Source organism: Lontra canadensis, unplaced genomic scaffold (assembly GCF_010015895.1).
Source record: "Lontra canadensis isolate GAN:19392208 unplaced genomic scaffold, GSC_riverotter_1.0 scaffold15, whole genome shotgun sequence".
Taxonomy (NCBI): Eukaryota; Metazoa; Chordata; class Mammalia; order Carnivora; family Mustelidae; genus Lontra; species Lontra canadensis.
Window position 1 is genome coordinate 5,745,900 of NW_022631009.1, and position 23,091 is coordinate 5,768,990.

General features: G+C 36.3%; 1 protein-coding gene across 1 annotated transcript in view; it reads left to right on the plus strand.

Moving 5' to 3' along the window:
• EIF3H (eukaryotic translation initiation factor 3 subunit H) overlaps window positions 1–23,091 on the plus strand; it is a 101,585-nt gene that overhangs the window by 67,227 nt on the left and 11,267 nt on the right. The window contains exons 3-5 of the mRNA XM_032858440.1: window positions 19,804–19,971; window positions 21,501–21,600; window positions 22,841–22,990. Of these exons, the coding sequence (XP_032714331.1) occupies window positions 19,804–19,971; window positions 21,501–21,600; window positions 22,841–22,990 (418 nt within the window). The remainder of the gene's footprint in view (window positions 1–19,803; window positions 19,972–21,500; window positions 21,601–22,840; window positions 22,991–23,091) is intronic.

A 23,091-nucleotide genomic window follows, 5' to 3' on the forward strand; every position in this document is an offset into this window, starting at 1 on the left:
TTTGGAAAACACATATATTTCAAGAAGTATCTCTTATGAAATAAGGAGTAAAGTAGTATTCTTTGTTGATTGTGCTGCATATACTTATGATTTGTGTATTCCTTCCAAAAGAACATTTGAAGTAGATATGAGTTCTTGCTAATTTGACAATTTAAAACAATTTATAATTGAACAAATTGTGGATATTCTTAATCATAACATCTGCAGGATGTTGATTTATAAACATTGTAAAATGCTGTGTTGTTTTCATGCTATGCATACTTCCTGTAGTGTATGCTTACAGTTCAAAAGAATTATTTTCTTATCTATTTCCTTCAATCTTTGAATTTTAGCACTAGTCATAATTTTGAGTCTGGAGAAGATTTCATGATATTCTAAATTGCTGTGTTTTTCCTTCCCATCAATAATGGTCTAGCAGTTTTATGTAACATTAAAGAGTGTGTTTCGTAAAAATCGCAGTAGTATCTAAGGAGAAACACATCGTCTTGTTTCTTTAGAATAGTAGAATAGCCACAAAGTAATTTTAAAATGTGAATTAATTGAGAAAAGGGAAAAATCACACTGACTTTTCTTTTGGAAACTTTATTTGTGTACCTTCTGTATCTTCACTTTAGGGGAGATTGAGCAAGAATAGTTTTTTTAAAGTAGATGTATTATTTCAGAAGATAACACTTTCTGTTCTTTCTACTTTGAATTGAATATTTTGGAAAAAAAACCCTCCTGTCTGCAAGACTTCCATCTGGTGAGAACTTGATCCTTTCCGCCCAGTTTCATCTAGGCTCTCGCCAGTGGTTTTAGCATAATAGCTTCTCTTTGAGATTAAAACAGAACAAAGACAGGCTCTTTTTATTAATAATCAAATAAAATTTATAGATTTGTGATTAGTTCTTTTTCCAGATAGGGAATTACTTAAAAAATATTTTCAATTTATTTATTTTTAAGGATTTTATTTATTTATTAGAGAGGGAGAGAGAGGAAGCGTGGGTGAGCACAAGCAGGGGCAAGGGCAGAAGGAAAAGGAGAAGCAGGCTCCTCACTGAGCAGGGACTCCAATGCAGGGCTCCATCGCAGGACCTGGGGTCATGACCTGAGCCAAAGGCAGATGTTTAACTGGCTGAGCCACCCAGGTGCCCCTCCAGATGGGGAATTATTAGAAACAGGTCATATTTTATTTCTTTAAACTCTGTATTTTAAAATTGTACTACTGTAATGGACAATGCTTACACTTTCCTTGTCTGTAAAATGGGAATAATAACAGTACCCATGTCATAGAACTCTTGGAAGGCTTATCACAAATACATGAGAGGTGTATGAGCTCCCAATCAGTGGAGGCTATTATTAGTCATCTTGTGGCTTTTAAAAAATAAAGATAGCTATAATTAAAAACAATTCAACATATGTAACCTGCATGGTTATATAAATCACTCAGTGGTGGTATGACCTTAGCATTTATAAAACAGCAACTTCATTATAGCTAGAGGTTGTGTTTTTTGCTTTTGCCCAGGTTTTTTTTTTTGTTTTTTTTTTAGTCTTTTCTGTGAATATTTTGATATCAACTATTTTTTATTAAAAAACTTCATGACCTAAACATTTTTAGATATGTCATTCATCCCTATGCATACACACCGTTGCCAAATTGAGAAAGTTAAATAGAAATTGTTATGGGCTGACAAATTTTGTTTGTTGTTTGTGTCCTTCAAATTTTATATGTTGAAGCCCTAACCTCCAATGTGATGGTACTTGGAGATAGGGCCATTGGAAGGTAACTAGAGTTAGTTGTAATGCTGAAGCTTGGGCCATAGTCTGTTATGATTTGGTCCTTACAAGAAGAAACACTGGAGGACCTGTGCATTCATTCTCTATGTCATGTGAGGACACAGGGAGAAGTAGGGCATGCCGGGAAGAGGGCTCTTACCAGGAACTGAAGGACCCAGCACTTTAGTCTTGGACTTCCCAGCCTCCAGAACTGTGAGAAAATAAAGTTCTATTATTTAAACCACCCAGTCTATGGTATTTTGTTATGGCTACCCAAGCAGAGTAATATATAAACAAGTGAAGCTCAAAATTGGAGGTAACAGTCAGGTATGAAGTAGGCTAATCTCTCATACTAAGGAGATATATAGGGCACTGGGACGATGAAAAGGCGTTCTGTTTACTGTGTAGTGTATGGCTTTACCTGCTTTTATTTCTGATAGGAGAGTAGATATCGAAATTATTTGTTTTATGATGCCATCTGTAAAATGTTATTGTTTAGTAGATGGTAGGTACTGTGAGATGTTTTGACCTTAAATATTCATGCAAGTTTAGTTAATTTCTCTGGACAGGCATTTAATGTACTAGTCATAATTCAGTGCCAGATGATTATCATCAGAGCAGAGGTCTCTTTGGAAAAGTTCATGCATCACAACTATAGCAAACAACATACCACAGCATTTCATTTTTTATAGATTCTCTTGATTAGGTTGTTGAATAGAAGTAACAGACAATTAGAAGGTAAGACTTTTATTCCCAAGACATCAAATATTTCCTGCTCGAGTGGTTTCATTCCACTTGGCATATCTCTAGTAAAATTCCATTTTAATTTTGTAGGGAAGGTAAATTTATTAGTTACAGACCAAACACTTAGAGTATTTTTTACCATTTACTTGATGTGAATAATTTAGCCAGAGACGTACCTTCTGCTTTCTTCAGTTGTGACGTGTGAAGTGTCTTGTGAGGGCATTTGAACTGTGCAGGCTCTGAAGACAGGAATATCTTTTTAAAGAATTTTTTAAATCTGGTTTTGAGAAGTTCTTGGAGAAAGTGTCTGTAACATTGCCTAATCTGTATAAAAGTAAAACAGGAGAGAGATGCTTAGAAAGAAGGACATTGTGGCAGTGAAATCAAAGTAGATATTTGGTAATTATTGTTAGTAACTTTTTACTGCCTCAGATGAGGCACTGTTCACTTAAATTATGCTTTTGACCTCTCTGTTTCAGCCTGATTGCTAAACTTCCTTTCCCCAGTGAAATGCTTGAAGAAGCACTCTTCTCGTCTTTCCGGTACTTTCTTACTCAACAACCTTCAATTGATTTTAATTTTGCATTTTGCTGAGAGCTTAGTGTGGCTTGATCCCTTCCATGTAATGGACAGTTCTGTAGTAAATGGACCCTACTTTATGCTCTTTGATCTGAATATAGCCTTTGACATTATGAATTTCTGTCTCCTAGACCCTCTGCTGCAATTCCATAGGAACATCTGGTTTACCTCTTGAAATGCTTCTGTTACTGAATTCCTCAATTTCTTGCATCTCTTTTTGCTTTTTCTCTCCCTATCTTATCTGTATCTTTAAACTTAACTATCACTTTTGTGAGCACGTGAATTTTGTTATGAATTGAAGAACAGAATGTACTCTGTTTGAACTTGTAGCTCTTGCTATGTCTTTTTAAAATATGTTTTTGAATTATAAAAAGCTAATAGAATAATAGAGAATTTGGAAAACAGGAAAAGTTATTCATCTTATATCTTTAACAGTGATTGTTAATAATTTGGTGTATTTCCTTCAACTTAGAATGCTTTTTTAAAATTTAAAATACCTAAAAATTTTAACTTTAGTGTTTTCACTTTTTGTATCTGCCTCACATTATAGTTCATATTGTGTTATTAAATGATCTTCGCCATCATGTTAAAGCTGTATTGTAAACACTTGAAGGCATGAATGTAACATAGTTAAATCTTCCTGTTGCTAGACGTATTAGGTAGTGTCTAATTTCTGATGACCATTTTTAATTAATGTAACTCTTTTTCTTACAGAATTTGAATTATAATCTTGCTGCTGATTTTTAGCAGAAGAATCAGTTGTAGGACATAAACATTTTCATGGTCTATTTAAAAGAAGGTGGGCTAGCTTTGAGTCCTGGTGGTTACTTCTTTTATGAGTAAGTTACTCATATGACAAATAGAAAACTAATACCTACCTTAATGTGAAATATGGGAAGTATCTGATTTATTGATTGAAATATAATAGGTGCTCAGTAAGTAATTAGGAATTACTGTGGCACAGTTATTATTACTATGACTTCCTCAAAGTAGGTTCTATTGACTTCTTGAGTCGTTTTCCCCTTGCCCCCAAAGTTTGGTCATTTATGAAGCTTTTTCAAGGAGTGGCATAATGCCATCAAAACATTGTGTATTTAAAAATAAACTACAGTGACTTCTTTCTTTTTTGTAAATCTATAAAGTGTTTCCCAGGAAAAATGTAAAATAATATTTTCCAAAGAATTATTTCCAAAAATACTGAATTGTATAGCTAAAAATGTTCCAGTCCAAACTATCAGAGCATCATTTATAGCAGCACTTTTTTTTAAAGCACAAACAAGCAGAAGTCACACTATTGCAGTGAACCTTGAAAACAGCTGTAGAGTTAATGACAAATACTATGTTTGGGGAGATCTCAGAGTAGCTGTGTTGTTTCTTTTTCAAAATGACTGTTAAATAATATTGCCTAATATCAGCTGCATACAGTATGTATAAGCACTTACCATTAAATGTGTGCATGTTACTAGGTACTCCTTCAGCTTCGCAATTGATGTGCAGAGAAGCATTCCTTCTTTAGCATATATGTTATTCTTATATAACAGAGAAGTGCTATGTGATTTTCTTGTTCATTATGGAAAATCCATGGTTGAAGAGGAGAGAGTTTTAATTAAACAATTATTTTGTGAGCTATGATATAGATTGGAAAAAATGTGTTAGGATCAGTACTGATAGAGTACGATTGTGTTTTTAGCAGGAAAAGGGCGTTGCTACCACAGTGCTCACCCACACATCTTTGTTTACAGGGAAGAGCTTCATTGGCTCTAGAATTTTCCTTTCATTTCCTCCTTTTTTTACCTGAACATCCATGAAAGTGGGTGCACTTTTTAATCCATGGTGTCTTACAATTAAAATTGCCAGCCTTCTTTCCTTCTTTTTCTACACTCACTGGAATTTTAGGTTTCATGAAATAATGTTAATTCCTTTCTAATCTTAATTTGGTATGGAGGAAAATAGTGAAAATAATGAAATTAAAATTTCAGCCTCTGGGGCGCCTGGGTGGCTCAGTGGGTTAAGCCACTGCCTTCGCCTCAGGTCATGATCTCAGGGTCCTGGGATCGAGTCCTGCATCGGGCTCTCTGCTCAGCAGGGAGCCTGCTTCTCTCTCTCTCTCTCTCTCTCTCTCTGCCTGCCTCTCTGTCTACTTGTGATCTCTCTCTGTCAAATCAATAAATAAAATCTTTAAAAAAAAAATTTCAGCCTCTGAGTGTTTGTCTTGAGAATATGCTGAATGAAAAATCTGACCCTGCTTTTTCAATACTACCTCTGAGGAGAAGGATGTCTGCAATGAATCTTTGACTTTAGAGAAGAAATTGCACTTTTATGCCTTCTTTCGGACACAGTCAGTGCCAATAAAAGCTGTTTCCATTCCTCCGCATAATTTGCTAAAAGTAGCGTGTTTTAGCTAATCATGTAATATTCTAAGTAGCTTTATAGTATTACTTGTGAATAAAAAAAATCACAATTTTTAACATTGAAATTGTGATACTGGGATGAATGAAGTGTTCCCACTTTACTAAGCCTTGATAATTTTAATTTATCTGTGGAAGAAGTTGATGAGATTGCTGTGCATATTTTCAAAACTACATCTAAATATGTCAGTAGGACATGAATAGTTCCAGAGCTTATAAAATCAAGGGTTAAAATCTAGTTTCCAGAATTTCCCTAATTGAAATACTAAGTTTTATGTATGATGTATTCTTGGACAGAGATTTATATATATAAACATATATATGTAGGATCATCTGATAGTAACAAAATGCTTGTTGCATTTTTTTATAACCTGTAAGTCTGCTTAAGGAACTTCTTCTAATTTAGCACACTTAGAATGAGAAAAGCAGCCTCTTGGCTGCTGTCTATAACCCACGTCTTCTATCTCTAGGTTGTGTGTTTGAACTCTGGGCGTCATGCACAGCTTCTCTATCACAAACACACACAAATAATTAAGTTAATTAGGATAACAGTTTTTTAAGATTGAAATTGGTGGTTTACATGAGGTCATATGTCCATTAAGTGGTCTTCAGATGATGATAAGTTTGAGAGACACTGTTCCAGTCCTTATTTGTCTGAAATAAGTGTTCAGAAGAAAATCTGATGACTCTTTGGAACCTCCATCTTCTTCAGGGTTAGCCCAAGGCCCTTTGTTCTGTGTGGGGAACCCACATATACTCGTTAGTCTAGAACTCCTGTCACTTCTTAGGCTGTGATCCTTGTTACTGGCCCCGTTCTTCTGACCACACTTGTCCTTAGGGTTTCTAGACCATATTTTTTAGTGAAACAGACTGTTTTTCATTTATCTCTGTGGAATATTAGCATCTAAAAGCACTATAGAGATAATTGATTCCAACTTCAAAGCTTAGCAAAGAAACCAATGAAATTTTACTTACGGAGGATATTTATCTGATCCTTGCTTACAACTCTTTGTCATCATTACCATGTGATAAGCGTTAAACCAAATCATTTTTCATTTGAGATAAAGTCTAGATGGATTTAAAACTCTATCTTTAAGGGCAGTTTGGTTATTTGGAGGCTTTCCCCTGCTTTGTTTTATTGTATTGACTGGCAGAGCCAAAATAGCAATCCAGGCCTCTTCTCAGCCTGCGACTGTTCTCCTGAGCTGCGTTATTTGGCCAGGTGAGAAGCCAGGTCTTTGACTCCCAAACTGGATTTCCTGATTGTTATTAACAGAGGTAGTTTGTTCATTTTAAAGGTGTAGAGAACAATATGGGATTGCCCCTTTATTTTCTTTAGGGAATATTTAGGCATTTGTGTAGAGCCAGGAATGCTGGCTGTCACTTTGTGTGTTGTATCTGCTCTTCTTACCAGAATGTCAGCTGCGGGAACGTTTTCTGTCTTCCTCGCCCAGTGCTGGACAGCACCTAAAACCCTGTGGCACATTATGACTCAATATGTGCTTGTATGAATATATGAAGGGATGAATGCATGAATTTGCTGTTAAAGATTTTTCTTCCCCAGAATATGAGGAGGATGCATCTGTAAGCCATTTGTAATGCCTTTATCTAACTGACAATTGTAATCTTTTCTGCAAGGAAAAAAATTATCTATCTCTCTATCTATTTATCCATCTATCCTTGGGAGATAAAGGAGAGTTGTTGTTGTTATTAAGTTGTTGTTAAGGTGATACTACCTTGTTTGAAAATGCTTCGAAACATTATAAATACTCTGATTAAACTCCGCATTTTAAGAAGACACTGTTTGGTTTGCTTTTGGCACAATTTCAAAAGCCTTGGCATTAAGCTGTTGGCTCTCAATATCTGTGGACATTTGTGTGAGGGACAAGATTTTTTATTTTTTTTTTATTTTTTGGTGGGATGGGAGAAATAACCTATCTGAAATAAATTCAGGGAAAGTAAAACAAAGAAAGCCCTTCTTGGGTAGTTATTTATGCTTCCCTAGATATTTATTTATTTATAGTTATGCAGTTTATTTCTATCAGTGTAGCCCATAGAGGTTAATTCTATTTCAAACATCTGGCAGGATCTTGCCTGCCAATTGCGGAAGAGAATTATTTGGTCTGTTTTATAGCCTTCCAACATCTTTCTGTGGTAATTTTCTTGCCTTTCAATGATTTTTTACTTCTCCCTACACACTGTATTTCATCTTCTTCCCTAATCCAAGAGGCCATCCCTAGAAAAACATCTTTAGGAGCTTCAGATTACTTAGTGACAGCTGATAAGACACTTTTCAGTAATGGCATGGAGAGATCTCTGTGTAAAAACTCTAAAAGATAACAGGAGTACTGAGTTGCTCGAGGATGGTGTTAGCGTGTGTCTGTAGAGCTGTATACCTCCAGGGTATATTTGTAACATAACATAATACGATTTGTGCTAAACGTGTTCTAATAATGTAGTATGTTTGGTAGAGACCAACCTTTCCCCAAAACGTTTCTTCTCAAATAGGGAAGGCTTATCTCTCTGTTATGATCACAACTCCGTCCCTGCCTTTAGAACAGTCTTACTAGCTTATAAGCCCTAGTCACTGGCATGTGTGGATAAGGGCATGTGTTTTTTCTTGTTCATTTTGGGAATTATTAATCTTGCTAACAGAGTAGTTTAGGTGAAGCCTCCATCTGGCTTTCTCCATGATGGACTTCCTGGTCTTGGTAGGACAAAGGTAAGAGTGACATTGTTGGGTATCTTGCTGAAAGCTAGGGTTTTCTCTGGTCCTTTGGCCTGTCATTCTAACTGTTCTGGATAGTGTTATTTCTAGTGATCTCAGTGCTATCTGTCTGTACTGTTTGGCTCCCCTCTGAAGTGAATTGATTATTGCTTCACACCTAGCCTCTCCTCTCACCACGTACGTACAGAGGAATGGGAATTCCTAAGTGGGACCATATTTGGCTTGTTTTCCACTATACCTCGGTACTTGTTACTCATCTTTTGGATCTTGAGTCCGTTTGAGAATTTGATGAAAGTTTTAGATCTTCTCTCCACAAAAGTGCATATGCATGTGGTTTTGGGAAAATGAGTGCGTAACAGGAAAGGCAACATGGCCTCCTTAAAAATAAGCCACAGGTTTACTAACCTCAGATTTATTGTGGTTGCCATAAGAATTTCTGCTTGATCATTTTCTCAGCATAGAGCTCTGTATTCCTTATCCTATGAAAATAAATTTGGACGAAGTAGAGCATAGAGAGAAATAGGTGGGGGACAAAAAAGGGGTAAATGGAAAGTGTGGTTATAAGTACTTCTTTTTCTCTGATTTAAGTAATGCATAGGAAATTGTTTGCCCTTCCTAATGTTTTCTTTAACTCTGGTCATTTGCCATTCTTGCCAGCTTTCCCTTTAATTTGTAGTTAAGGATATTCTTAAAAAAGTATGTCCCTTAGACCTTCTTCTTATGGCATATTTAATACCGATTTTCTAGTCCAGATTGTCCTGACGTTTGAAGGTAAAGGAAACCATGTTTGGAAAGTTGAGGCTGCTGGAGTGGATCATCTCCCCTAGCAGTAGAGGGATACTGTACAGCTGTTTACTGTATCTGGTTGAATTTACTGTTTTACTTGGGGTGGCAGTATTTCTAGTAGCTTTTACCTCGTCCCCATGTAAGCTGGCATTAATGCTCACTCCTCCGTCCCATCCCCACCTCATTCTCAGTGTTTTTAAAGTCACCTGTTGGGAGGGGCAGAGAGCTTATTTTCCTTATTCGGAAGAGTTATAAATGGAATCAGGAGATAGAAACTTATATAGTAAAATGCAATTATATTGTTATATGCACAGTAATAATAGAACACCCAAGATTACCTTTTCTTGAAATCTAATTTCTGTAGCTTGTCTCTTTCTTTATTGAATCTGTTCTTTATTGTACAGAATATAATTAGCTTATAGTTTTAGTATCTAAGAAGTATTTATTTTGCTTTGTAATCCTTTTTCATGGTAGATTGTTTTTGTATATTCATATTTGTACTTATAAATTTGGTTTCATGAAATGGATGTTACAGATTCATAGATTTTATTTTTGTAGTCACATATACAACCTCTAATCTCTTTCTCTGTTTTCCTGATTCCCCCCTACTCCTGATACGGAGATGAGCAAAGGAGGGCTTATACAATACTTGGAGACCAAGTTAATCAAGTCCAGTTTTCCAAAAACGTTTCCTTTGCTCGAGATAAGTGCCATGACTTCTCGATTCTCCATAGCACTTCTGAATAATAGGTGATGGTGAAGATGTATTGAATTCTTCTTGAGGTTATTTAGTACATCACACCCTTGCTGTGAATGATTTCTTCTAATCTTCTTTTAACTACTTTCTGAAGTAGGTATTGTTTTTTCCTCTTAATTTACAACAGAGGAGACCTGGACCAAAATAATTTTGTTGTAGGTTACACAACTAATGTGTGTTAACGATGGTATCTTGGCTTGGGCTGCCATAACAAGCAGAGTAGACTGGGTGGTTTAAACAACAGGAATTTATTTCTCACAGTTTTGGAGACTGAAAGACCAAGATAGGGTGCCAACAGGGTTGGCACTATTCACTGTGACTTCACATGGCCCCAGTCCTGCCTGTGGATGGATATGGGGAGAGAGGGAGGTAGGGGAGGAAGGAATCAAACTCTGTGGTGTCTCTTCTTAGTGGTGTCTAAAGGGCACTGATCCCATTGTGAAGGCCCCGCCGTCATGGCCTCAACTGAACCCGATGACTTTCTAAAGACCCTGTCTCTAAATACCGTCAACTTGGGGTGTTAGGGCTTTAACATAAGAACTTGGTATGGGTCATATTCAGTTTGTAGCAGATGGTGTTTGGACCAGGTTGGCTACTTCACATTTGGAGTAGTCTGGTACCGTGTTCTGTTCCTTGCTCCCACAGTCTGGGAGTGTGTAGTATCCAGGTCATTAGATGACCACAGTAAATGTAGGCAAGTTGGCCAGCAGTAGAAAGTTCTGTTGATAATGTATTCACGTACACCTTTCATGTCATATATATTGCACACTTTTGTCAAAAAACATAGAAAATAAGGGCAAGAATAAGTAAAAACAAAAGTCATATATGGTATCACTCCCTGGAGAACTACTGCCATTACCATTTTAGCACGTTTCTTTCTAATCTTTCTCCTTTCAAGGAGGGAGCAACCTACGTTGGTTACATACTGGCATTTATATGGTTTATAGTTTTACATTCTTTGGTTCCTAGTATCATCTCATGAACATATTCCCATGCCATTTGTAAATTTTTTAGAAACATTCTAAATGCCTTGGAGAAAACGAATTTGAGACCAGTTCAGAAGGTAAGTGGCTATATGAGCTGAGTGTGGTCAAGTTTGATGACTCAGAATACCCTTAGTGGGGGACAAAACACAGAAGTAATAGGGTTTGTGGGTGGGACAGATAAAGTCAGTATGTATGTTTGTAATCTGTAGTATCTCTCAGACTTTCCCCTAAAAATGCTCAGTAAGCACAAAGCCATGTGGACTGGAGATAAATTTTTTAAATTGCTATTATCATATGGTTGGAAGTGGAAATCACCATTTTCCAGCTGCAGAAATTAAAGCTCAGAGAGATAAATGCATTAAATACCACCAGCTTGTTGGGCAGCCATATTGAAGAGGGTACATTTTAGGAAATGGTGTCACTGTAATTTTATGAGGCTCCCAGCACAGGTGGTGCTCAGTAAATGGTTTCAGTACAAACAGTTTGTTTGTACTTTACAAACAGTACCCTCCCCCCAAAGTGATCATTTGTTCTCTATATTGAATATTGCCTGTTCACTGCCAAAGCATCTCTTTCTACTGGAGTTTGAACTGATAGGGGTTGAAACTCCCCCCCCCAAGATTTATTTATTAGAGAGAGGGAGAGTGCCCATGCGAGGTAGAGGGGCAGAGGGAGAGAGAGAGAGAGAGACTCTAAGCAGACTGTGCTGAGCACAGAGCCCAACGAGGAGCTTGATCCCAAGACCCTGAGATCATCATCTGAATGGAAACCAAGAGTCGGACACCTAACAAATTGTGCCACCTGGGCGCCCCTGGAGATGAAACTCTTAATTCATTTTGGCAGCCATATATTATTTTTTCTTCTTCTTCCTCCTCCCCCTCCCCTCTTCTTCTTTTTTTTTCTTCGAATTCTTTCTTGTTTCATAACTTGTATAGACCATTTTGTGTGTTACAACAAGTACTCATGAGGCCATTCTTTCCTTGTTTTATATTAAAAACTTAGATTTATAGGAAAGGTAAGTCAAGTGTGATTATTCTATTACAGAAATGTCTTCTGTTTCTCAAAAAATTGCATACTAGTTTTGCTTTGAAACCCCACATGAAAATTTTATATTAGGGTTAAGTACTGGGGGAAGTCTTACTGACTTTGAGATCTGATGTTTTTCAAACCCTTTGGATAATGTAAATTACCAAGGTTCCCTTAATGCTCTGATTGCCAGAATGCCTAGAGCCAAATTTGTGTATTTTAATAAAAATATCTGTGGTTTACTTTGTTTTGTTCAGGTCTCTGCCTCACCTTCAATTTCTGCTTTATGTAGTCTAATTTATACTTTACCTAGTCTTGATTTCTGATCATTTTTTGTGTTTTAAAGCAAGCTAATTCATGTCCTTTGTGGACATAGTAACATGGAGATACATATATATATTTATAAAATTATACACACACACACACACACACACACACGTATGTAATTTACTAGTAATTGTGACCTTTCTAGTACATTAACAACAATCATGTTTTTGAAATATTCTGTTTTTTTCGTGAATACTTTCAGTACTTAAGTTTGGGCCAGTATTAATCTAGTACCTGATATATATAGCTGTAAATGTGACAGAGGTATTGTCCTCAGGAAAGAGCCTGTAACCAAGTATGAAATAATGATTTTTCTAAATCCAGAGGTTCTCCTTTGATATTCTAACCTATCATCCTCTTAATTGTAGCAAGAGGTAGCAGTGGTCAGTAGGCTGCTCTTCAGGAGAGAGTTCTTAACGGTGATGGTTACAGAGGTCTCTAGCCTTTGGTCCTGTCCAGGTAGATTCACTTTGTATAAACAGATCTCAGATGACCTATAGTTAACTTACTAGTTACTGTCTGTCATCCACTTACCTGCATGTGTTTTCATGACCAAGGGCATTAATGTTACATACATTTTAAATCTCATAACCTCAAAGAAATAGGATCTCTTGGCTGTGTTTCATGATTTGGTTGAGAAGATAGCAATATGAATTTGTTATAGGATATACATATTATTTTCTGTAAAGAGTCCCTGTATTTCATAAAATACTTTTTGAGAAACATTAAAACCTCAAAAAACCTGATCTCCCCTAATTTTCAAACTCTTAATAGTTTTAAAAGAGAGTGGTTGCCCCCCACCCCCATTTCCTTATCTTCAGCTTGGCATTCAGAAGAAATTTGTCAAAATTCATAAACACTTTAAAGAAGAAATTAAACCACTCAGGACGAATGAACTATTAAAAACTATTTCTGTAAGATTAAGGAAGGCAGTATTTTTCTTATTTCTTTTAAAATAAAACAAATTAGTTTTTAGGTAGAGTAGAATATATATCAGGCACTTAATGTGAAAAATGAACTGTTACCAAAATCCTTAAGCATTCACAGGGGTGGCCTTAATAACAGATGTATTAATTGGAAAAAAGAATGACTATATGTACAGACCGGGTAAAGAAAATATAGAAGTTTTAAGAAATGTGTACTCCATAGTTCTCTCCACCCAAAGTAGACTCTTATTTAAGTCTTTTTTCAAATGCACATTCTGTTTGCTTAAATCTACATCTGCTACTAGCTTTGAACACTGCCTGAAACGTATGTGCAGCTTGGCAGAAAGTCTGATATGAAGAGGAAAGCACAGAATAGTTGTCTTGTTAAATAATGAGGCGAAGCCTTCACAGTTCATAGCCTGTCAGTGTTCACTGGTGTCCCACGGTGCTGCTGGGAAGGAGGCTTATAATTATTTACTTAAAAGTCCTACTTAGGATAGCCCTCAAGCTAAAACAGGAGATTTTGATATATTCCACTTGCCTGTCATGTTTGTTGAAATCTTTGATTTGTTTCAGAGTTGTGGGGTTTTGTTTGTTTGTTTGCTTTTAAAACCATTTGCATCTCTTGATTGAACTTAGTAGGTTTCTTTGCTGCAAAGAGCCTCTGCTAGATCTGGTCTCTGTTCCCTTGATGTGTTTGTGCAAGTCATCTGTGATTTAAACCAGTTCTTAGTTACAAAGTAGTATTGGCATAAGTTTCAAATAGTAACATAGCAGTGTTCTAGGAGTTTGATTACATATTTGTGATAACTATGCACTTCAGCATTTACAAATCTTTTAAGGTAGCTTTATCACTTAAACTCTTACTGGTATTGCTAAATTGTTGGTTGATTTAGTAGTCGGACATGCACAAGCTGTGTTATGTCAAAACCTAGAAATTGTATATTTCTGTTGTGTTTGTGTGTTACGCTGTATTGGCTCAGAAATAATATACACTCTACCAGTAAGAAGAGGTGAAATCCTTTAAGTGGGTAGTTGCCTAGGCTTTGGGGTCAGAGTGTCTGAAGTCAGATTGAGTCCTGCCACTTTACAAACTGTGGTAAACAGTTTTTCTAAGTGGATTTCAGTAACAGTGATTAGCTCATTGGAGTTATTGTGAGAAATAGTCAGATAACATATGTAGACCACTTCGCAGGAAGTCTGACGTAATAAGTGCTCATTAAGTGCTAGCGTCTCTCCCGGTGTTTAGCTCTACCCTTTCTCTCTAGGCTATATATGTGTATATTTTTTATATAATTTTGTCATAATTTGTTTTAAAATAATTTGGATTTATTCGATACAGTATTAAGTTATTAAATGAAACCATATATCTATTAAATTGTCTTTAATTTCTAAAATTTAAATTAGGTTGCTTCGTCTTTTTAAAAGTTCCCTAATACATCTCTAAAACGCTTTTTCCCCCCTTTAATCTGACAGACATTATCTCGGGTTTTGGACTATGCTACAGCTTTAACTTTCTGCCTTCAGCTCATCCCAGCCTAGCCAACTGTGGTAATTCTTTGTTGTTGTTTTTCACAGAGAAATTCTGTTTCAGTAAGGCTCACTTAATAAAATAAAAAAGATGATTTTAAAGATGAGAGTGAAGAATTGAAGAAGAAATAATGCTGGTTAATCATTCAACTGAACTAAAAAGCTTCTAATTTCTTGTCCTTCTCAGTGATCTTCAGGAGAACTCAAATCTTAAGCCTTTTTTGTTGTTTGCCAGTGTAACTCCAGATACAGTATTTAAATATAAAACAACATATATTTTCAGTGTTTTCATATTTGGAGATAAAAACAAGGGAAAACCTAACAAATTGTGATGGATTTTTGAAAGGAATAGTTATTGGGCAGCCTGCCTCAGTTAAGACAGTTTTAGCTCTAGGCAATTTAAAATTGACTGTTTTGCAAAGAGGATATCTGGAAAAAGTGAATATGAATATACCGGTGCCAAACTTTGAACAGTTATTCAGTGTTGTAAACCAGCCTCTCCTTTGCTTGGGAGAGGCTTAACCAATGAAGACAATTGTCGAGGTTGAAGAGATTTATGAAACTTCAGCTCATTTTTATAATCCTTCCTAATTTTGTAGCACCACCTCAGCTGCATGTTAAGTATTGCTTTTGTGTTAGTAATTGGAGTTGGCTTAATAGTAACTACCAGTTTGTTCCTGATACTGATTTGCTGTGCACTGTTTCTCCTCAGTCAGTAGCGTGTTTGCTTTTTAGACTAAGAATGCTTAAAAATTAAAAAGTTATTTCCTGAACTTTTCACTGTACAGTTATTGAGCTCAGCCCTCCTGTTGGATATGACCATGATTTAAAAACAGTCCCCCTCCAAAACAGTTTTCCTCTTGCTATTCATCCTTGGGAACTCCCCCAGGAATATTTGGCTATTAATTCAGAAATGAATATCGTTGGTTGAAATTGCTGCTTTTGGGCTTCCTTTTGTTAAATATGAGAACTGTAGAATAAAAGTAAAGTGTGCCTAACCCTGAACCAACTCTACAAAGATGCCAGGAAATGCTTGCTTCTTACTTCATTGACCTGCATTAACTCAACAGTAGGGAACTGTGGTATTTTGTATCAAGGAGCCTTATTTTTTTCTTTTCCTTCTCTTTTTTTCCTTTTGTTTCTTTTGCTGTGATTCTTGTGAGTTTTGAGGTGCGAGGCACTCCCTAGACAAGGGTGTTGCCTGGGCACATCTTCTGTGCCCTCCTGTTGGAACTCCAGCCCATTCAAGTGAGTCCAGCTGAGCAGGAGAAGCAAATACGGCTTTACCTCCCACTCATTCAGAACGCGGACTGGGACAAGGCATCCTCAATCCTCATAGCTACTTCCAGAAAGCATGAGCTTCCCTCCACTCCCCTGTTACCTTAATGTTGTAGCTAAATTGGGTCTCTTGTGTGTGCCTGAAGTGCCCACCCCCAGTATAACTCCTGAGAAAAACTGGCAGAGCCACAAAAGCAATGGCATTCACCTGGGAGATTAGAATCTGCAGTGGTTGTTCCTTATTTCCTTGGTAAAATTTACAGGGACATCATCATTTTTTTCCTTGTGTCTTCCATAGGCCAGAGGGTAAATAAGTAGGTGTTAGCTGGTGTGGCAGCTCAGATCATTTGATTGGTGGTAGCTGCCAGAATGTGGTTTTGAGACCGTTTTAATAGAGTAGTCTGCGGTGCATTTCTTATCCTCACTTAGATTTGCGAGGATGCCTTTGCAGGGTTTGATTTTGTTTTTGTTTTTGTTTTTCTTTTTTTATTTTAAAAATTTTTATTTATTTATTTGACAGACAGATCACAAGTAGGCAGAGAGGCAGGTGTCAGGGGGCGGGGGTGGGGTGGGGGAAGGGAAGCAGGCTCCCTGCTGAGCAGAGAGCCGGATGAGGGGGCTCCATGAACTGAGCCAAAGGCAGAGGCTTACCCCACTGAGCCACCCAGGTGCCCCTGGTTTTGTGTTTTTGAAAACTTGGGTTGGAGGAGGAAGAAAGGAAACACTGTGTGGGTGAAGGGAGATAAAAGTCACACATATTTGTCACCATTAAAAGGGAAGACACAGACCGAAAGGTCTACAGAGAAAGCAATTTATTTGGTAGGCTATGAGGTTTTATTTTTCTTCCTCAGCGTATATATAATAGAAAAACATATCACTTAATTTTTGTTTTTTTGGTTTTTTTTTTGGTTTTTGTTGTTACTGAATTAAACTTCTCTCTTCAAACTGTGCACTTACTGGAGGCTCATGTGAATAGCCCTGGTGAGGACTGGGTCTCAGTGCACCCCAGCTTCACTCTGAAGCTCATCTTTTAACAGAGCACTTGCAGTCCTTTTATTTTTTATTTTTTAAAGATAAATTGATTTATTTTAGAGAGAGCATGAGCGGGAGGGGTAGAGGGAAAGGAAGAGAGAATCTTAAGCAGACACTGTGCTGAGTGTGGAGCCCTATATGGAGCTCCACATAGCAGCTGACGTGGGGCCTGACATGATGACATGAGCTCGATCTCAGGACCCTGAGGTCACTACCTGAAGTGAAACCAAACAGTTGGATAGTCAACCGACTGCACCACCCAGGCGCCCTATCACTTGAAATCCTTTAAGATCCTTTCCTTCTGTGTGTGATACCTCCGAGAGGACATTCTTTAAGTTGTGTTTTTTAATTTTTTAAAGTTGGGGTAATAAGTCCAAACCAAAACAGAGAATATCTGGACATTTCACAAAGAATAGGCCCAGACTATATTTTTTGTGTAATAGTGAAATTCCAGTGCCTTACAGATTTTTTAGAAGCAATTTATCTACTTAGCTGTCTTGTTCCTGCCCGTTACATTTTAAATATTTATTTGCCATATTTAGGTCATATGAAAACTCATATAACCTTAAGAATAAATTTTTATTAAAGGCTTGCAAGCTTATCTCTCTAATTCTCAGTTCTTAAGAAGTAAATACATTGGGGCAGTAGTATTTCCCATAGAGCGACAAGCCTCCTATCCCTTAGCCTCTTTCTAGCTGAGAGGAATACTTCATTTTCATTCTTATCTAAGGGGCTGTAAAGTAGATAAGATTCTGGGTAAAGAAAGAATTTGTTTGCTATAATAATTATTTATATTATAAGTATTATATAAATTATAATTATATAACATATAATCATAATTATAAGAAATAATTTTTGTTTGTGACAATAGATTTTATAATAGCATTTTCATAGAGTTTGTTTTACCTCTTGCATCCTGAAAATGCTATTATAAAATCTATTGTGTTCAGGCAATTTGGGGAGAGACATAGTAAGATTACAGTCTTTTTCCCAGAGAAATGCATTTTTTAAGTATTAATGCATGCTGGAGGCTCTACTTTAGCCTCTAGAAAAATTATTACTGATAATTAGCATATTTAATCAACACTGTGGAGTCACAGCATTTTGACTGTGATGTTCTCTCTGGTCTTTCTGGAGATGGGAAGGCTGAGCATCAGAAAAGGATCATTAACTGGACAGCAAGATTCCTCATGGGGAAAATCTTAAGCGCTAGTATGAGAACCTAGATCTCGAGATTCCAAGTCTTCTTTTTTTCTACTGTTGCAAATTGAATCTAACTTCTGCTTCTATCATACCTAAATTGTACATTGGCAGATAGTTTGGAAATACTGATTAAAAAAAAAAAATCATTCTGTAAGATCATGTTTGTACTGTCAGTTGCTTGGTAATCTCTCCCCATCTCCTTCTCCCTATTCCTTTAAAATGAATCGTACTAGCTCCTTTTTTACTTGTAATATTGGAACTTTTTGTAAGTTAAATTTGATTAAATTCCCTTAGTCAAATGAGTGATTTTACTAAAAGAGGGAATTTTAAAGCAGAAAGAGGCCATAGCAATGGTTTTAAAATATATTTATGTGGTTGATATGTATGAATCTCTTAAGCTAGGTGGGAAGGAGGTCTGCCACGTCCCAGAGAGACAAAAATTCAAGATAAAAGGTCATGGATAAAAGATTACCATTTTTCTACTGCTTCTTCTTGAGGCCATCATATTGTATATAAGAAGAAAAACTAAAAAAAAACCAAATTCTTGAGTATCTGACAAGTTGGCTACCATATTTATTATGAGAAATATAACCTTCCTTGGAATAAGCAGATTTATAATATTTTCGCCTAGTAACAAATGTTTAAAAATAAGATTGTGACCATCTGAGTGAGGTTCTTTTGTACTTTATGATCCTGAATCTTGTTTGCTTTATAAAACCATAGTGCTATAACCAACCAAGGAAACGACAGGCATATAACTTTACTTTTGCTAAAACCTGATTAAGAGTTTTAAAAATGAAATGGTTAGATTCCAAGTTAAGCAAATATATTCACTCCACATAGTTGTAGATTCATTATAATAGAAATAATTTGGATATTATGTGGACTATGAATTTTCTCCTCTGTTACATATTTGCTACTCATTATTGGGCTATATTGCTTTTTAAAATCTTTTATTTATCGTAGTCTCAGTTTGCACCTATTCTAGTAATATTGCTTTAAGTTAATATACACTATAGTCATTAACTTGATGAAAGTAAAAGTCTTTCAACCTTTTCATGGTGATTAACCTATAACTCCAGTGAAAAATTAATATCTGTTACTTAACAGAAAAGAACACACAAACCAGAAAAAAGAATTCTTTTTAAAATTTAGCATATGCAGCAGGGGGCACCAGATGAAGGCAAAAATGAATTCTTAAGTTTTAAATCAGCTACAGCTTGTATTCTGTTCATATTTAAATAATGTGGTAGTTAATTGTTTTCCTATTCATTTTCTTGGTGATTTTAACTTCTCAGTTCTAAAAACTGTGTTGACGAAGACATTGATAAGTATTCTCACTTTATTAATTCAAATGAAATGTCTAAAAGCAGCTAGTTTAGCAAGTATATAAGTTTTTTCTTAAACATTTACTATTTTTAAGAGTTTAAAGAAGGGAGGGTAAACCACATTTAATAAATAATTTCTTATTTAGAACAGGGATTATTATTGTGTTTTTAGTAACTTTTCTACAGCATGTTATTTCATTAACGAGTAAAGGAAAGCTTCAGTGATTTGAAATGATTTGAAAGCTTAAATTCGTTTTCAGTACATGTGAACTGAATGAATTTTAAATCTGGAACCTCTTCCCTTTAGCTAATAAATAGTTGTGTAAAAAGTTGTTTCCCAAAAGGCTCGCTTTTACTATTGTGGCATCATTAAATAGTTTTTCTTTTACCCCCTCCTCCCTATCATCTAGTTCAATATCAGATGGAAATGATGCGCAGCCTTCGCCATGTCAACATCGACCACCTCCACGTGGGCTGGTACCAGTCCACGTACTATGGCTCGTTCGTCACCCGAGCACTCCTGGATTCTCAATTCAGTTACCAGCATGCCATTGAAGAATCTGTCGTTCTCATTTACGGTTAGTAGGAGTTTCCTTTATTATTCTTTTCTTCCTTTAATGTTATTGCTACTATTTTTGCTTTCTGTCTTTTTGCCTCTAAGAGCGGCCTGGCAGGCCTTTTCAAGTAAATACCAACCCTGTTTCTGCAGCAGCCTCCGCAGCAGCTACGTCTAGACAGGGTTTCCTTCTTTCTGTTTATTTTTCTTGCTATCAGAGCCCTGATGTGTACATTTTGGAATGCTGGAGTAGCTGCTTCATTTTTATTCCTCCATCTCCCCTCCCTCATTTGAAGGGGCTGGTGGAACTAGACCAGATGTCTAACAAACCCCAATTGCTAGAGTGTCTGGCTCTGTACGTGACTGACCAATCATAACACAGTGTGCCAAGTTTTTTTTATACCTCTGACAGCAGCGTACAAAACCTGGACTGTTTCTTAGCACAAAGATTTTTTTCTTTTCGGCCTGTTTAATGGTGTTTCCTCAAGCTCTCCAGACCAGATGTCCTGTGCTGTATCAGAACTGGAGGCAATTTAACAGCTTTATAGCCGTCCCCCTCCCCAAACACTCACAGTTTGCCATAGCTGGCAGACTTGCATATAGTTTCCAGCTGAGAAGTAAATGTAACGTCCTGAGTATCTGTCAGAAAAAATACTAATGAATACGATCAATCTTACGAGCTCCCCCCAAATTGTTTCAGTATGTTAACAATTGGATTACAGTAAAGAACAAGTTGTTAAAGTGTACTTACATTGGCTGGAAACATTGCATCATCAGACCTTGATGAATTTTCCACTTGTTTCAGTCTATTTTGGTTTTCATTTTATCACCTATTGCTAAAAGTTTCACTGTGTTGAGTTTCAGACAACATGAATGTTAACACAGGTTTTAGGCGGGTATTGGCATGCCGGAGCCGTTATCATGCCGGAGTGCTGAGCTCCCTTACTCATGGAGTGTGTAAGCAGCTAGTTTTGACAAAATGAATTTCTCTGAAACAAAAAAGACACTTTTGTGATAGCACTTTTGAGTCATTTCGTTTGTAGAAGCCGTTTTAACTAAAAAAGTTTGGACAGTGATTACTAGGATGGGTAAATTTTGTTCGCAGGGCTATTCATTTAAATTAGTCGACTGAACTACACAAATGCATGCAGTGTATTTTCACATTTAATATTCATTAGTATTTTTTTTTCTAATTATACAAGATGAATATAAGGTGTTTAGAACATACGAGATGTTTAATTTTCATCAAGATTTCTGGTTCAGGCTGACAAATAGATTTCAAAATAACTGCATTTTGAATCTTCTTTTTTTACGTTAGGGAGGAAGTTATTCTATCAATTTCGAGTAGGGTGATAGGGTTCCAACGTTTTCGCTTAACTATATGCTGTACTGGTTTTAATCTGCTTCACATTGAGTTCTGATGTTTTATTTTGATCTTCATTTGCAACGATTGTATGGTAAGTGTCAGTATGCCTAGAACCAGTGTCATTCAAGCAAAGCATGGGCAGTAACAAAATTGTTAGTAAATTCTTTCTCTTTTCTTTATTTGAGATCCCATAAAAACTGCTCAAGGGTCTCTCTCGCTGAAAGCATACAGACTGACTCCTAAACTGATGGAAGTTTGTAAAGAGAAAGATTTTTCTCCTGAAGCGTAAGTGTTTGGGGGCCTATGAGGTGTATGGTAAAGCATTGACTGTTTTCCTTCTAAGATTTTAGTTTGCCACATTTATTGAATCCTTGGTGCTGGTGGTGTAGTAATGCTTTTGCCATGTGGACGGTAGAAGTCTTTCGCATGGCTGAGTGCCACTTGATTTCTCCCTTTCCATGTTTAAACTGTTCTTTATGGAATGTCTCATCTGTTGTTCTCACTAGGGGTGAATTCAGTTGGAGTGGGAATTAATTAGCTGTTGAATTTGAAGGAAAAAAAATGATCAAATAGGGAGTAGTGGGATGAGTGACCGGCGGCTGTCAGACTGTAAGGGCTCTGTGTCAGGATGATTGTGAGCTGTATGTCGATCTGTCTGAGCGCCTGTTCTTGGGGGTGGGGATGGGAAGGAGGTAAACATTTTAAGGTATCAGTAAGGAATGTGGCATTTTGGAAATTTTATGGGTGATAGGTATGCAGTTTTATGATTGGTAAAGCTGTTTTATGATCTTACATGATGGCATTGGAATATTTACATTAAATTTTTAAAAGTTCAGAATTCTTTCATTTTCTGTTAATTATGGGAATTTTGATTTCTTATTAAATTAAAGTTAGTGGCTTTGATGTCGGTAGGGCAGACCGTTTTTTGCTAGTTTTAATAGCTTCTAAAGAAATTAAGGTGCAAAAGATTTTAAATGCTAACTCATGAACAATTCCTGGGTATGGTAGTTACAACTAAATTAATGAGAAATTGCATTCTTGCTGTCTTCCGAACCATAGGATATCCCGTGGGTGTTCTGCTAGTTGTTAATTTCTTTCGTTTGGTAGTCTTTTAAAATGAATTTAAATTTTTAAAATGAATTTTCCAAGAACCGAAGTGTATCTCTGTTCTAGCTATTTACTTTAAATGTTTTAGAAATAGATTATATAGCATAACTTCCCACGACATTTACACTTTAGTATCAGGGAAATATTGAAGATACCTGATTATAAAGGAAGAATAGTTTCTTCTGCCAAGAATCTTGTTTTCTGGGCTTTATAGCTCAAACTTGGATTGTTTTCAGTATTATTCAAGTCATTTGACTTATGCTTGACTCTGTAAAACTAGTTTCTTTCTCTTTTTAAAAGAATGCTAATGAAACAAAGATCCTGGAGAGGGCCTGTAATTAGGGAAAAATGTATGAAATAGTCAATTTAACACTTACTTCTGACCACCAGACTAAAGTATTTTTAACATGCTTCACAGATTGAAAAAGGGAAATATCACCTTTGAGCACATGTTTGAAGAAGTGCCGATTGTAATTAAAAATTCACATCTGATCAATGTCCTAATGTGGGAGCTTGAGAAGAAGTCAGCTGTAGCAGATAAACATGAATTGCTCAGTCTTGCTAGCAGGTAAGTGGCCCTAATGTAAAGTCCTTTTTTAATCACTTTCTGCAAAAGATTCCTTCACTTAGAATTTAACCCATGGATCAAGAAAAGAATTACCCAAGTAC